The sequence below is a fragment of the Caretta caretta genome, chromosome 2, assembly GCF_965140235.1.
Source record: "Caretta caretta isolate rCarCar2 chromosome 2, rCarCar1.hap1, whole genome shotgun sequence".
Taxonomy (NCBI): Eukaryota; Metazoa; Chordata; order Testudines; family Cheloniidae; genus Caretta; species Caretta caretta.
In genome coordinates this window covers 187,648,503-187,664,088 of record NC_134207.1, presented here as the reverse complement: position 1 = coordinate 187,664,088, position 15,586 = coordinate 187,648,503, and the positions used below count along the sequence as shown (strand labels likewise).

General features: G+C 40.2%; 1 protein-coding gene across 13 annotated transcripts in view; it reads right to left on the bottom strand.

The window, feature by feature from the left end:
- The window catches only part of MYRIP (myosin VIIA and Rab interacting protein), a 359,689-nt gene that overhangs the window by 28,099 nt on the left and 316,004 nt on the right, over nt 1–15,586 (bottom strand). For all 13 annotated transcript variants that reach the window (XR_012667170.1, XR_007355038.2, XR_007355036.2 and 10 more), the window contains one exon: nt 6,001–6,240. Coding sequence is in view for 4 of the 13 variants with exons in the window: in XM_048838874.2 (XP_048694831.1) it covers nt 6,001–6,240 (240 nt within the window). In the remaining 9 variants the exon portion in view is untranslated. The remainder of the gene's footprint in view (nt 1–6,000; nt 6,241–15,586) is intronic.

Genomic DNA, 15,586 nt, shown 5'->3' with positions numbered 1-15,586 from the left:
TAGGTAGAGCAGCTGTCATTCAGATATTTATAAAGCTCATGGATATCTGCACTTAGAGTGCAGTTTTCTATTAATTCTTTTGTAAAAGGATTAAGCTCATTTGGAATAAGGTACTCTTTTTCTGGAATAAGAGTGTCCACACACAGAGTTAATCAGGAATAGATAATCCACTTTAAATTCACATCCTATCTTATTCCAGGTTAACTTTCATGTGCAGATAAGTCCTGAGTCTTACTGGGGTATCTTAATGTTTTCTTTATAAGAGACTGTAGCTACCAGGTTACTCCCATTCATGAGTATAAAGGCTGTCCTTTGCCACAGCTGGACCCTGGAAACAGCAGCTCCTTTTCAGACAAAGTCCAGGCTGGGAATGAGTTTTCCCCTGGTTGCAACATTCATGGCCCACACTTTTGTTTTCACAACTTCCCTTAATGAACTCCAGCTGTCATCTCCTCCCTCTATGACTGACATCTTTCCACAGCCTTTGGAGGTGTCAGGGCTTATCATAGAATCACAGAATATCAGGGTTGGAAGGGATCTCAGGAGGTCATCTAGTTGATCTCCCTGCTCAAAGCAGGGCCGACTAAATTATCCAGCCAGGGATCATCCCAACTTCTCTCCCCGTTCTAGAGAGTTGGTTAATTTTCTCCTCTCCTTGCTGATGGACAGGGACAATAACCCAGGTGCAGTCCCCTAGGATTTTTGCCACATTACGAAAATATTTGAATGCATTTTTCCTACAATTGTTTATGATGTTGGTTGTTCATGGAAGTAGGATCTCATGGGCATAGTGGTCACTTCATAGTAGAGGATCAAGTAATGCTGTTTTTCAAAATGCAAATTGACATGTTTGCATACCAGTCACTATGAGAGAGATATTCTTTATTTCATGTGGGTACCTAATCCTGATGTATACAATCTGAATTAAGAGGACACTGGCAGGTCACACTTGCCCCAGAATGTAACCTTTTAAATGTATAAAATCTAAGATAAGTAGAAAGGTTTCCATGAATTTTAAAAAGGAATATTTTAATGGAAAAAGAATTTTTATGATTGTTAGTTATATTGTGAGACTCTATAGAGGCTCCAAACAGAGATCCACTGTGCTTTGTGCTGTACAAATGAGTGGGGAAGAAAGAGAATCACTGTCCCAGGCAGCTCACAATCTAGGGAAGTATTTATTTTTAAGCAAATCGACTTTCAGGTTCCGACTCAGGAAATCATGTCTGTTCAGGAAAGCACTTATGACCACAGCCCAAAAGATTGAAGACAAAGCTCAGGCTTGAAGTTAATAAGCGTTTGCTTATGTGCTTTCCTGAACAGGGATGGACTTTTTCAAGAGTTTAAGCACATTGCTGAACTAAGGCTTTAGACTGCAATCCAAACATTGAAGCACAAGCAGGGAAAATTAAACTGGCTGCAAAAGTGAAATTAGTTAGTCTATTTTTATGGCCTAAGCAAAAAGAAATATAAGAAGTAAACAAAAAATAGACAGACTTAAATGACTTAATTTTTTTTTTTAAATTTTTGGTTTTAATGATATAATGATGATCTGTAACCAGGCCAAGAAAGTTTTTTTTTATAATATATGACATGCCTCTGTAAAATATAGCTCTTCTGATTAGTGGGGCAGAGCACATACCAAATTTCAGGGCTACTGTGATGCTGAGGAAATTGTTGTCAAGGGCATATAATAAACCTGGAATATTACTACTCATGAATATGCAAAACAAGAGAGCTAAAATTCACATCTTATCACAAATGTTACTCCCAGCATCATATCATGAAGACTTCCACAAAATGGTTTCAATATTTTGTTTGTTTGTTTGGTATTGAAATATTTTCCTAAGTTTTTAGAGATAAAGAAGGAAAAAAGTAAGATATAAAGAGTAAATCCAGGTTAATTTCCCGACAAACTAATTAGAAAGAGAAATGCATGTCGGGTCTCATTAAAACAGAATTTATGCAATGGGCTCTAAGAATGTTTGTGTATGAGAATAAATCTTCAGGAATACCACATATATCAAGTAAAATGTTCAAGGCCAATATTTTCAAACTTGTGTCCTAAAGTTAGGCTCCTAAAACCCATATTTAAACATCCAAATGTAAATGACCTGGTTTCTGAAGTGCTGAGCACTCACCAAGATCCATTGAAGCCAACAGCAACATTTCAGTAGCTTGAAGACTCAGTGTTGCCAATTCTCACAATTATATTGCCAGTCTCTTGATCCAATGTGTTTTTCTTAAAGCATCAGCTCATGCAATCATGGGATTATGCGAGATTCCCAACTTCTGTTTTGTTTTTTTTTAAAAGGTGGTAGCTCTTATGGTTGCAGAAAAAAGCTTGAAAATATGAACCCAAAAGGCTCAAAAACCAGAAAGCAAACAAACAGAATCCCAACATTTATTCTTTTTAATAATCCTGTGATTTTAAGCCAATCTCATAATTTTTTGGCGCCTGAATGTTTAGGTTTGGCAATATTGAGGATGTTATTAGCATATACAGCTATCCCCCTCCTGCCTTGTCTTTCATAAATTAAATATCTCACATACAGCCCAATTTTCAAGTAAGGATGCTTAAAATCGGGTGCATAATTCTACATTCAGGAGCTGCAACCAGCCATCAATCACCCCATCACCTGCTTTAGACACGTAGAGTAGGTGCCACTTTCAGTACCCGAATACGAAATTGGGGCACCCACTTTTGACATCTGGGATCTCAGGTTCAGATTTTCAAAACTGGCTAATTATTCTGGGGGCTCAACTTCAGACCCCTTAAAAACAGCTTGATTTTCAGACAGGGCTGAACATTCACCCTCTGAAAATCAGACCCCTTTAAGGTGTCTCAAGTTGGAATACCTAAAATTTGAGGCACCAAAATTTCTTTCACATTTTTAAAAATCTTGTTTTTTGTGTTTATTCCCATTGGGGATCTTCATCTACTTAGGTATCCGTTATACAATTTATCTATCACATATGCTGTATGAATTTAGATTACTTTTCATCTTGGGGTTACTGAGATACTGAATTTGTATCCTATCTTCTCAGTTTCAGTATTTCATTGCAACATGTTGGTCAGCCACCTTACTGAGTAGATAGCCCGTTGAAAGAGAGATTAAATAACATCTATGAAATACTCGCCAAGAATAGGAATGAAGTCAGCTAACATTTTTCTATATCGTGAGGCTTTAGCAAGTTCCGCCATAAATTCCTCTGAGGCCATGACTGTGAATAGTGTTGGGAAATCTTGACTTCTTTATTACAGACAAAAGAACGTATACAACAGGCTTGGATGACTAACTCCGGAGGACCTTACTTTCTTTTAAAAGCAGAAAAAACACTTAGCCAGGGATGCTGGACATTCACTTTTTGTTCATTTGTAAAGTTTCTCTCTTCCTGATAAGATAGCATTACAGAAAATCATAAAATTCTTTGGAGTTTTTTTTAAACAATTTTTTTTAAAATTTAAAATGCCAAAATAATAATAATGAATAATCCAGTATCTATTCAGGGTTAAAGTTAGAAGGAAAACCAGGCATTCCTGTGGCTTTAGAGGTCTATAAACTTATTCACAGAAGAAAAGTACACCCCCAAAACTACAGAGGTAAGGTCTCGAGCACAAACAGCAAAGAATAATTCCGAGGTTCGCATTGTCACAAAAATGCTTTTTGCAATGTAACTATGTTAACTACAGCCAATTAAAAAATAAGCCTACAAATCATTAGTTCCCCTTCTTCACTATATGATGCCCACGTTTCTAAAACAACTTCAGTTTCTTCTCAAAAGGTCCATAAAGTAATGGGCTGTGAAGCACAGAACACACAGTTCCTAATAAATGAAAGATATATGTGGAATTGTCACTCATTTTGAGCGGTCAGACCCTGAGTAGGAAGGAGCTGGGTGAATTTCACAGGAAACAGAAGCCTCAGGTGTGGGCCATACACTGCATCATTTGAGTGGCATTACAAACTTATCCTAGACTATCAGCATTTTTCATCACTTGACTTTTGCTGAAAGGTACTGTAGCTTAAATATGTTGCTCACACACTGTAACCCAGGGACCACTTGGTGCCAACTGGCGCTGGGCATAAGGAGTACATAGGGTTTACAGAGATCCCTAGGTCTGCTATCCAAGTAACCGTTTGTCAAAGGGTGGCAGGTAATCTAGTGAGAGCCAGTATCTTACTGATCATCAAAATCATTGCAAAATGGACGGATAGGTGGCTATTTAAGGAATTAGATATCTATACTGAGAATTATGTCCTTAAAGTGTGTACGTTAAGACAGGTCAGGCAGGGGGACACTTTTCTCCCTGGCTGGTCAGTGCGTATCCCTGTGTCTCACAATTCAAGCTCATTGCATTACTGAACCGAAATGAAGAAATTGTGAATTCGCAGAAGAAAAGATCTGCAGGAACAAACAAAAACAGCAGAGCAGGAGTGTCGTTTGCCAGTAAAGACAATGGATTTTTGTGGTGTACACTGCAGATTTTTTGGTGGTATACACTGGGGATCTCTCTTTCACTGAGGAGACAAAGTGTCAGTGCATTTTGTATTATGAAAGGAGGGTCATAGCCATCCTGGCTGGAAATCGCTGCAAAGAGGTTGGGTGAATTAAATTCCATTGGACAAGACAAAATCTTATTAAGTAAGTCTAGTCTGTAGAAGACATGTTATGATTTTATTTTACATGTAACCATTTGTTTCAAATATTTTAACTTCCTATTTCTACTTCTCAAATCTCTGTACTTTGTTAAATAAACTTTTACTTGTTTTCAAGTACGTAAGTCCTGTGTGTTAAATGGGACTGAAGGGAAAATGGTAAGATGATGTATACTTCTTCGGGAGCAGCAGATCTGTGAATTCTGTGTCTAGCGGATCAGTGGCTGGTTACTTCAGAGGAATGGCTCAGAGGGCTCAAGGACTGGAGTGTGCCTATCACTAATCTGGAGTAGAGAGAGAGAGAGCAGGGGAGTGCTTTTGTTGCCCATGGCTGTTGGGGTTCGAGAGCTGACCCCCAGCAAGAACAGACAAGGCTTCCTCACACTAAGTGCAGGTAGTAGTGAGGTACCTCACTACCCCGGGAAGTGTCACTCATATACTATCATCTTGGTCATCAGCTAAACCACATGCACATTTCATGAGGAACTGGGGCTACAGGAGCCCAGTTTATAAGTTTGAAAAGCTGGATTTCATCAAAATAGAGGGAAGTACATTACAAGGCAAAGAGAGCACCGGTGTATTCAGGTGCATTGGTATAATACCACATGAAAAGACATTCAAATACAGAAAGACAAAAAAGCAGGTGGTAAATGCCCTTCTAGGTTCTGGATTTCGGCACACTTCATACAAACAATGGATTAAACACGTTCTGTCAGGAGGGACGCTGCATTTCAGATTCTGTATAACATTTTGATGTATATGGGATCTTATTATCAGATAGAAAACAGAATCAATAGACATGATAACAGGTCTGGAAAGCATAAAGACAACCTACACAGATAGAGAGGCAACGAGAGACCCTATGGCATCAGTGCCAATTAAACAATACTGCATAAAGGAGAGCAGGTAAAGGCTGAAAAGATTTTCATTGACCACTTAATGAGCAGAGGTGAAAAAATGGATGCCGATATGTGTTCCGGTAAAAACAAAGGGTTAGATCCTCTGCTGGGGCACATCAGTGTAATTTCATTAGAGTGAATGGAACTACACTGATTTACACAAACTGAGAATTGGACTTAACATAAATTAAATGCATTTGGCCTGATCTTGCAGGCTTTCTATAAGCAAAACTCTCATTGATAGAAATGGGAGCTTTGACTGCACAAAGATTGCAGGACTGGGCTTCACTTTTATCAAGTGACTGTGTTTAAACTCTTTGCCATTCCCAGTGAACGTTATATACTCTATCCCTGGTTCCACTATAAATAGGGTAGCTTTCTAACCTCCCCATTACGGATTCTAGTTTCTGAGCTATTATCCCCCTTCTCCTTTCACTTACCTTCTTCAACTCCTCCTGAATGTTTTTGCCATTTTCTTCTGAGGACAAACTTTCCTTCTGGGTCTCCGATTCTGTTCTAAGCACGGACTCCTGCTCTTCACCAGAAGAGGTTTCCTTGTCACTCATTTTAGCAGCTAGTTCAAATAACTCAGATTTAAGCTTTTCCTCAACAAGGTCTGTCTTGATGTTATGGTGTTGATCCTCACTGCTTATATCAGCTTCCGATACATCCTCAGAAACCTACGATGAAAATCAAAATAGCAAAAAAATCCCAATAAAGTGCAAAGAAAAGAAAATTGACAGGGTTTCGACAAAGGCTACATGTAAGTTCACAATACATATAAATACACTTTACTCTGCAGGAAATCCAGACAAATACCACTGTATAAATCTCTAGGCAGGTAGATTTTTACTTCTCTGTAGAATATGACCAGCATATTTACTTTCGGAAGATGATATTATTTCTCTTTTCTTCTCTTTTCCATATTACATGAAAAAAAGCAACAGGTCCATAAATAATTTGCTCCCTCTGTGCAAATAATAAAATACTCTCATATATAGCACTTTTCACCAAAACACTGCACAAAGGAAACCATACATCAGAGTCATTTTACAGATGAGGAAACTAAGACAGAGACGGGAAGTGGCTTGCACAAGGTCACATGTTCAGTGGCTGACTTCAAGTCCTGTCTCCTAGCCAGGTCCTCTGTCTCCTGGCCTGGTGCACTTACCCATGGGTCTACACTGCTTATTTAAGAATAACTGGAAACAAGTTCAACCTTTAGATGCACAATCTTTTCTTAGAGTTTGATCCTGAAAGGTGCAGAGCACTCATAGTTCCAGTTAGCTACAATGGCAGTCTTGGTGCTTAGCACCTGTTAGGATAAGGCCTTGAGTCTGGAGACAAAATGGAAAAAGGAGACATCTCCTTATGTAGTCATAAGTACTTTTGCTAGGATGTCTGGCCCATGTTTTACAAAATGGAGACACTTCTAAGCAATGAAAGCTATAATTAAAAAATGGAACTTTTCATCTTTTCCAGTAGGGATGAGAAAAAAATATTAGATCACAATTCCCCAGTACTAAGGATCCATCTACACTTTGAGCTGGGGGTGTGATTCCCAGCGTGAGAAGACACATTTGTGCTAGCTCTCATCCAGCTAGTGCACTAAAAATAAAATCTAGCCACTGACGTATATGGGATACTTGAGTGGTGAATGGGCTGGCTACCGCAAGTATGTACCCGTCCAACATACTCCAGTTGCTAGCCCCTCCCATGGTTTGTGATGCCATGGCTACATTCTATTTTTAGTGCACTAGTTCTATCAGAGCTAGCCCAAGTATGTCTTCTTGAGCTGGGAATCACACCCCTAGCTCAAAGTGTAGACATAGTCTAAGTGTCAGGAATTCTTTGAAATAGAACACAGTCATGATCTAAATGTCTGAGGAGAGAGGATACAAAGAACGCAGATTCTCATCCACAAACAGCAATTGCACAGCAGTTGGCATAAATGGATGATTGATGGCAACCCTAAGAAAGGAAATAATATAGATTATGACACTACGCAAAACAAGCGAGACAATCTTATTGACTCTGTGCTCTCCTACTGTGACAGGACTGGAGGATGCCAGGGAGATTAACAATCTGGATTCTTAGTTTCCATTCATAAGAAACAGAATAGTGGATTTGTTTTGTGTGGCTAATTTGTTTGCATTCCCAAATGTAGTATTCCCTTGATGTATCTACTGCTTGGAAATCTTAAAACTACGGTAATTTTGACATTTTTCTCATAACTTGACTAGTTATCACTTGAGCTTCCAAATTGTTCTGAACAAGATGGGATTGCACCTGAAGAACAGAGTCTCAAATGGAAATGTTTCCACTCTATTTCTACAATGTTACAATAGAACTTTCAGTTTGTTTAAAAGACTGATCTCCTTCCAACCCTTTAATTCAAATTCCTTCTTCTCTCCCTGCTTCAAAGACTTACCCAGCACTTGCTCTAATGGTGCCTCTTAGGAAAACGTCAACAGGAATGGTGAAAGATACAGAAATTGTGCAGAAATATTTTGCATGTCTGTCAGTAGATTTGCAATGGAAGGCATGGACTCAGATTGTCTCGACTATCAGAGTTTGTTGCTGAATCCCTGAATTTGAAGTTCGGAGTAGTGACTGATATAATTAATTTCGGGCTAGGTAGTGTGGTGAATCATTGCACTAATATTTCAGATATGCAGATCTGTTTTCAAACACTGGTTAACAGCTGAAGTGAGACATCAGTGGTCTCCATGTACAGTAATAGAGACCAGACAATTTTGTATTACAAAGCCATCACGTGATTTGCCACAATCTAATCAAGAAAGGCCAACACTGACATTTCAGAGGGTATTGCCTGTTAGGACAGAGGTACATGGCAAAGCAGGTCTGAGGGCAGGATCTTAAACAGTGTTTATACTTAAGGCTGCGAGTCTTTCATGGAGGTCACAAGAAGTCATGGATTCTGTGAGTTTCTGGGACCGCCGGGACTTCTGCAGCGGATAGTGCGGCTGACCAGAGGGCCGCCTGAGCAGTTGGGGTGGCCCTGGGGCCAGCTGCATTGGCTGCTGCTTGGGTGGCCCCAGGCAGCTGGTCCTGGGCACTGCCTTGGAGCAGCAGCGGGGCCCCAGGCCGCCGCCGCCCCTACCCCCGGAGCCGCAGCGGCGGCGCCTGGGTCCCAGACTCTGCCCACAGAGCAGCAGCACTGCAGCCCTGAGCCGCCTCCCCGAGCAGCAGTGGTGGCATACTGGGGCAGCACTCCCTGAGTAGCAGCACCATCGGCTGGAGCACACCCCCCACAGCACCTGCAGCACCCTGGAGCTCCCCCTAGAGCACTTCAGAGTTAGTCAGGGATATTTACAGTACAAGTCATGGACAGGTCACAGGTGTGAATTTTTGTTTATTGGCCGTGACCTGTCCATGAATTTTACTAAAAATATCCGAGACTAAATCGTAGCCTTGTTTATACTATCCCGGCACAAACAAGTGCTATGATTCACACATTAGTTTAAAGAATCCATATTGAGGTTGACTGGACCACATGTCCTCTTGATACTGAAAATACTACACCAGCCTTCCAAATCAAGAACTGCAGCACTTAAAACACTTGGTCTCTAAGGACCTGATCCAAAGTCCACTGAAATCAGTGGGAGTCTTTCTACTGACTCCCATGTGCACTGCATCAGGACCTAGCAGAGCTATCCAACCAACTAGCCCACAGGGGCATCGTCTTCATTAGGGAGAAAAAAGGGTGTGTGTAAGTTGAGCTGGCTAACTTGAGGTTAAAGTCGAGGTAGTTTGTAGTTTTCACACAAGTAAGCAGGCAAAGTTAAAGACCACAGGGAAGCCTAGTCTTTACAGTGACCTGATACATTGTGTAAAAGCAAAAAACTTGTTTTCACTAGAGTGTCCCTCCTGTTAGCTGACTTCACTTAAGGACACCTTTTTTTCCCTCCAATGAAGACACAACAACGGGGACTGAGTTTGTTGAGACCATGGATGCAGGTATGCTTGCTGTGTAGGGTAGCCAATTTTGGTTGGCCGTATTCCTGGAGATTTAATCACATCACATAATCTTTATTTGAAGATTAATCTTTATTTAATTCATGGAGACTCCAGGCCAATCCTAGAGGGTTGGCAACCCTATGCTGTGCCATCCGTCCCCCGCCCAGCCTGCTGCTTTCTTGTGAGTATCCTGAGTGTTTACATTTGCATCAATGCAAGGAGAATTATAGTCCAATGCTGTACACTGTGGTCATTGTGTTGTTTGTAGGCTTCTTGGCTGAAACACTGAGCTTTTAACACAGTTACAGCGAAAGTTTTGTGACGACATGCTGCATTTTTCTTATTTTTGTTTTTAAACCAACTGTATTTTTTAGGGCAGGTTACTTTGAGGGCCTTGTCAACTTTAACAAACCAAAAATGTACTTTTTTCTCTTGTGTGAAAAGTTTTCTTCAGAGTTATGCGGTGGTAGTTTACAGTTCACATAATCTACCCTCCTTTTATACCATCTAATGTCCCATCTTTAAAGTCAATGTATAAATTCACACTGGCATGTATCAGCAACAGATATACCTATTGCAGAGCCAAGTTCTCAGGGCCACATTTTGCTTTGTTGCACTTGTGTAACTGAGAATAGGACTTGGCCCACAGTTCTAAACTATACATCGTTTAAGAAACTGAAGTGTACCTTTCCTACTAGACATTCTGCAAATAACTGCATGTAAAATCATCATCAAGTCAGTAATCAAAACAAAATACGCACAAAAAAGAAAAAAGCGAACAGCTCAGTGGTGCTAAAACAAAACTAAAAACATTCAAATTCAATCCTCTCAATTTTTAAATAGCAGACGTAAACCCACAACATTATACGGTAACCAATTAAGAAAAATACCACAAAAAATGGGTGTTGCTATAATCAGTCACTGCAAGGAAGATCACATGGAAAACAAGGTCCTATTATCTTTACAGAGACATTGCATAAAATGTTAAGTTTACAGGTTACTTTTCAATGTTTTTTTTGCCCTTAGAAGTTCCATATTTCCACTAAATGAATCACAAGCACCATCTAGTGGGGCTTGAAATTCAAGAGCACACACTGTATCCTGCTTTCGTTTATAGCTTTGTCAAGATAGCATAGAACTATATGACAAGATTTTAATTAATGGAAAATGCCATTTTATAAGAGTCATAGGTGACTTCATAATGAAATTAAGTTCAATTAATCTAAAGCAATCATACAAGGATCCCAATGGCATTAAACCCCATTATAATTCCCCTAAAAATATAAAGGGAAGTTAAGGTTGAAGATTCATATAAGTGGTTTGAGTGCATACAATTTTTCAAGACTATTAGTTAAAAAATATAATTAGAAAACAGAGATAAGGTTGTACTTCCCAACCAAGACAGCCAAATTATCTTAAGTCTGCTCTGTAGAGATACGAGCCTACCATATTACTTCCTCTGCAGTTAGGCTATTGGAAACGTGGTCAACAGAACATAGATTTCATCATTTGTTTCATACTAATTTCTAATACCAAGTATGATGATTTGTCATGCACAAACTTTTGTTTTTTTGCATGCAAGTGCACGAGTTTCATGATTTGTGCACATAAGCTTTGTGCACAGCTGGGAGAGACTAGCAAAGCAGGTACTGATTTTGTTTTTTCCTCCCATGAAGTGGCAAAAAAATTAAAAGTGAGAAGACTTTTTGAACTGTGGTGAACACCCCTACTTTTAGGGTCTGGTGATAGGGAAAAACTGGTTTCCAGAGAAGCTCCTCAATTAATCAGTTCTGATTTTATAACACAAATTCTGCCTTGGTCAAAGAAGTAGCTTACTAATTTGAAAGCTGATACAGGATTTTAAAATGGATTTTAGAGAACCAATGTGGAGAGAAGAATCAATCTTGTAATGGGAACTCAACTCAGTTGCAACCTTAACTATGAAATGACTGCAGTTGTTCCATCATGCCTCTGCTCACAACATTACTGCTTCATAAATTCAAAATTGTGTGGCTCCTAAGAACAGAGAAGGTCCATTTTTCTTTTCAGTGTAACTGATGGGATAGCAAGGTGGATGCTGACCTTATGATATTTTACAATGAGAAAAGAAAACTGACTTTTTGAACTGAGAATCAAATCCTATTCCATGATGCAGATAATAATGGTCAATAGATCAATATCTATTATTATACCATGAAAGGACAGGAAAAAGTAGCATTTCCTCATTGTAATCTACATACGATCAGCTGCTGAGTTTCTGATTTCCAGACACAGCTACTTTTAGTAGGAGAGCACTATCTATTGCTTCAATAAGACTTCTCTTTATAATACCAGCATATGAAAACCTATTACAGATTTTAAACCCTCAAAACAAAGCTAGAAGCTGTAGACCCCTATCTCCTTCAAATTATGCTCTCTGCAGTTTGTTGTACATCCTAATCATTTGTACGACACTTCATCTGAAGTGTTTATGTTAGACTGCTCCTCAGCTTCAGACTCAATCATTTCATTGGTATCAGTGCATCACTTTTAGGATTTACAGATTTCTGAAATTCCTCTAATCTCATTTTTTAAACAATATAGACTAAATCTGGCTCATTTTTCTTCATTCTGTAACTCATATCCCAAATCCCCTGAATAATTTTCATTGCCCTCCACTAGACTTGTTCAATCCCAGCAACGTCCTCCATATAAATGTTTCATTATAATTACACTCGCCATGATACACTTAATCGGACGCTCTCTAGTGCCAGGGATTTGAGTAACTCTTTTCTGAAAGCATGAACCACATTTACCAGAAATAAGCCGAACATATGCAAATTATTTTGCATTTCTTCACTCACTTCCTCTACATTTTGTTTGTCTCCCCCATTTGTGTTGCAAACCAATTTTACTACACCAGTGTGATTTGGGGCCAGATCCTGCATCTGCCAGCATTGGTGTGTTGGGGGTGGGGAGGCACTGCAAGCCCTTCCTAGCCATGCACTCCTGTGTAGAGGACCAACTAGAATCCCACATTTTGTGCTTTGTGAGCAGCACTGGTACAGGGACAAGGAAGGGACAGTGATTTTCTGCATTGGCTAGAAATCTGAAGCACACGTTGCACCCTATTAAAGAGTGGAGCCCAGGGTCCGTGGAGGTATTCTGCCTGTCTGTGTTTGCAGGCAAAATGTCTCCAAGAACGGTCAGCAGTGCTCAGTGACTTTAAAGATTCCATTGACGCTTACGTACAGGCCCTTAAAACACACACACACACACACTCACATGTAACACAATAGCGGAAGAAGATAACATTCATAGAGTCAAAGGCCAGAAGGGGCCACTGTGATAATCTAGTCTATCAGGGGCCAGAGAACTTCCCCCAAATTATTCCTACAGCAGATCTTTTAGAAAAACATCCAATCTTGATTTTAAAATTTCAAATGATGGAGAATCCACCATGACCCTTGATAAATTCAGCGTGATATAATTCAGGTTAAATTAATAGGGCATGGCTATACTTAAGGCTATGACTATGTCACGGAGGTCACAGAATCCATGACTTCCAGAGACCTTCATGACATTTGCTGCTTCACCCGGTTGGAGCTGTCAGCTGGTGGGGATCCAAGAGCTCTGAGATGCCACAGGCAGGGGTCCCCCACAGCTCCCAGCTGCCAGCCCCAGAGCTCCGAGACGTGGAGGGGACCTCTGCAGCTCCGAGACGTGGTGGGCAGCGGGGGATGCTGTGGCTCTTAGCTCCCAGATGCTGTGGGTGGTCCCCCACAGCTCCCAGCCTCCAGCCCTATAGCTCCAAGCCTCCATGCAGCTCCCAGCTGCCCTGGGCGTTGTGGGGACCCCGCAGCTCCCAACCACTGTGAGCGGCAGCAGCGGTGGGTGCTGGACCCCCCACTCCTCATTTTGTCACAATTATTTTTAGTAAAAGTCACGGACAATAAACAAAAATTCACAGAAGCCTGTGACCTGTCCGTGACTTTTACTAAAAATAACCGTGACAAAATCTTACCCTTAGCTATAATGTCCCGGTATAGAATGCCTATGTCTGTCAATCGTGCAAAGGAACAGAGTAGATGCAGAACATGTCTGCAAGGCATACTTCAGTAGTTAACTAATATTGTAAACCTCTTGAGACACTGAACTCTGAGCGTAGGCTATGTCTACACCTCAGCCTATGTCAGCAAAACTTATATCACTCAAGGGTGTGATTATTCCACCTCCTTGAAATGGTTCACTTCGTTGGTTCAGTCACACCATCCTGCTACTTTAGAAGATGACCTAACCAGGGAATCTGTAAGTTAATTTCTCATAAATACCTCTGACAGGATGCAGGGGAACCACCTGGTCCCTCATGAATAATGGGGCTGAAGCCAGCAGGGCCATGGCCAGCGACAGGACCAAGAACCACAGCAGCAAAAGCAGCAGCATGTCGGGCCGCCACTCACAGGAGCCAGAGCCCAGCCCTGGCAGCTTCTCCAGCCTGGCTGTGCCACCCCCAAACCCTGCCTACTGGGGTGGACACCAGGCTCACTGGCAGCTGTCCCTAGTCACGCTAGTGTGTGCAAGCAGCTAGCATGATCCCAGACAGGAGTCGTACACCGCTGCGGCTTAAAGTGCTGCTTGCATGACCCCGTTAGAAACACACCCACTAAGTGATGATTCCCCATTACAATTACATTTTGAGACCTATCAGGTAGCCAGCTTTTAATCCATTTAGTGTTTGCCATGTTAACTATATATTGTTTTAATTTTTAATTGAAAAGTTATGTAGTACTAAGCCAAATGCTTTTCAGAAGTTTAAGTATATTACATCAACACTATTATCTTTATCAACCAAACTTATGTCGTAAAAATATATCAGGTTAGTTTGACAGGATATATTTTCCATAAACTAATGTTGACTGGCATTAATTCTTTATTAACTGAGTCCCATATCAGCCACTCCATTATTTTGCCCAGGACTGATATCATGTACACAGGCCTATAATTACCTGGGTTGTCCCATTTACCCTTTTTAAATATTGACCCCACATTAGCTTTCTTCAAGTCTGCTGAAACTTCCCTGCTGTTCTAAGACTTATTGAAAATCAACAGTAACTGTCCACTGACCTCCTCAGCCAGCTCTTTTAAAGCTATTGGATGCAAGTTATCCAGACCTGCTGATTTAACGACATGTAACTTTAGTAGATACTGTTTAACATCCTCCTGAGATATTAGTGGAATGGAAAAAGTGTTATCGTTGTCATATGATGAGACTGCATCATCTGTTTTCCCCCAAATACAGAACAGTAACATTTATTGAACACTTCTGCCTTTTCTGCATTATCACTGATAATTGTACCATTTCCATCTAGTAATGAACCAATACCATTGTCAGGATTCTTTTTGTTCCAATATACTTAAAAAACTCCTTTGTATTGTCCTTATCTCCACAATTTCTCCCTGTGTCCCTTTGCTTGTCTTGTCAATTTTCTATTTGTATTAAATTGTATTTTATTTTTTTATAGTTGCCTTCGCTTCCCCTCTAAGTGAGATCAGTTTTTAAACCAATATGGTATTCTTCCTCAATTGTGAATGTTTGGGCATCTACTAAAATGTTCTTAAACAATTACCAATTATAATTCATATTTTTCTGATTAAATTCTTCCTCCCAGCTAATTTGACTCTCAACTCTTTTCAGCTTTCTGAAATTGGCCCTTTTAAAGCACCAAGCATACATATTGCTGGTTTGGACTTTAGTCTGTTTGCATATTATACATGGATTAAGTCATGATCACTTGTACCTAAACTACCATTAATTTTTAGTTCTGTGATCAGTTCTTTATTTGTCAAGATGAGGTCCTAATATAGAATTACCCTGTGATGGTTGCAACACTTGAGTCAAGTTGAATCAGGAAGTTGTCATCTATGATATTTTGAAATTCTAAGGATGTTTTAGTACTGTCAGCATGAGACCTCCAGCATATGTCCCTCAAACTGAAGTCCCCCATGACCACATCGATTTTTTCCCTACAGATTATAGATAGGTACTTACGGAGCTGGTCATCCTGT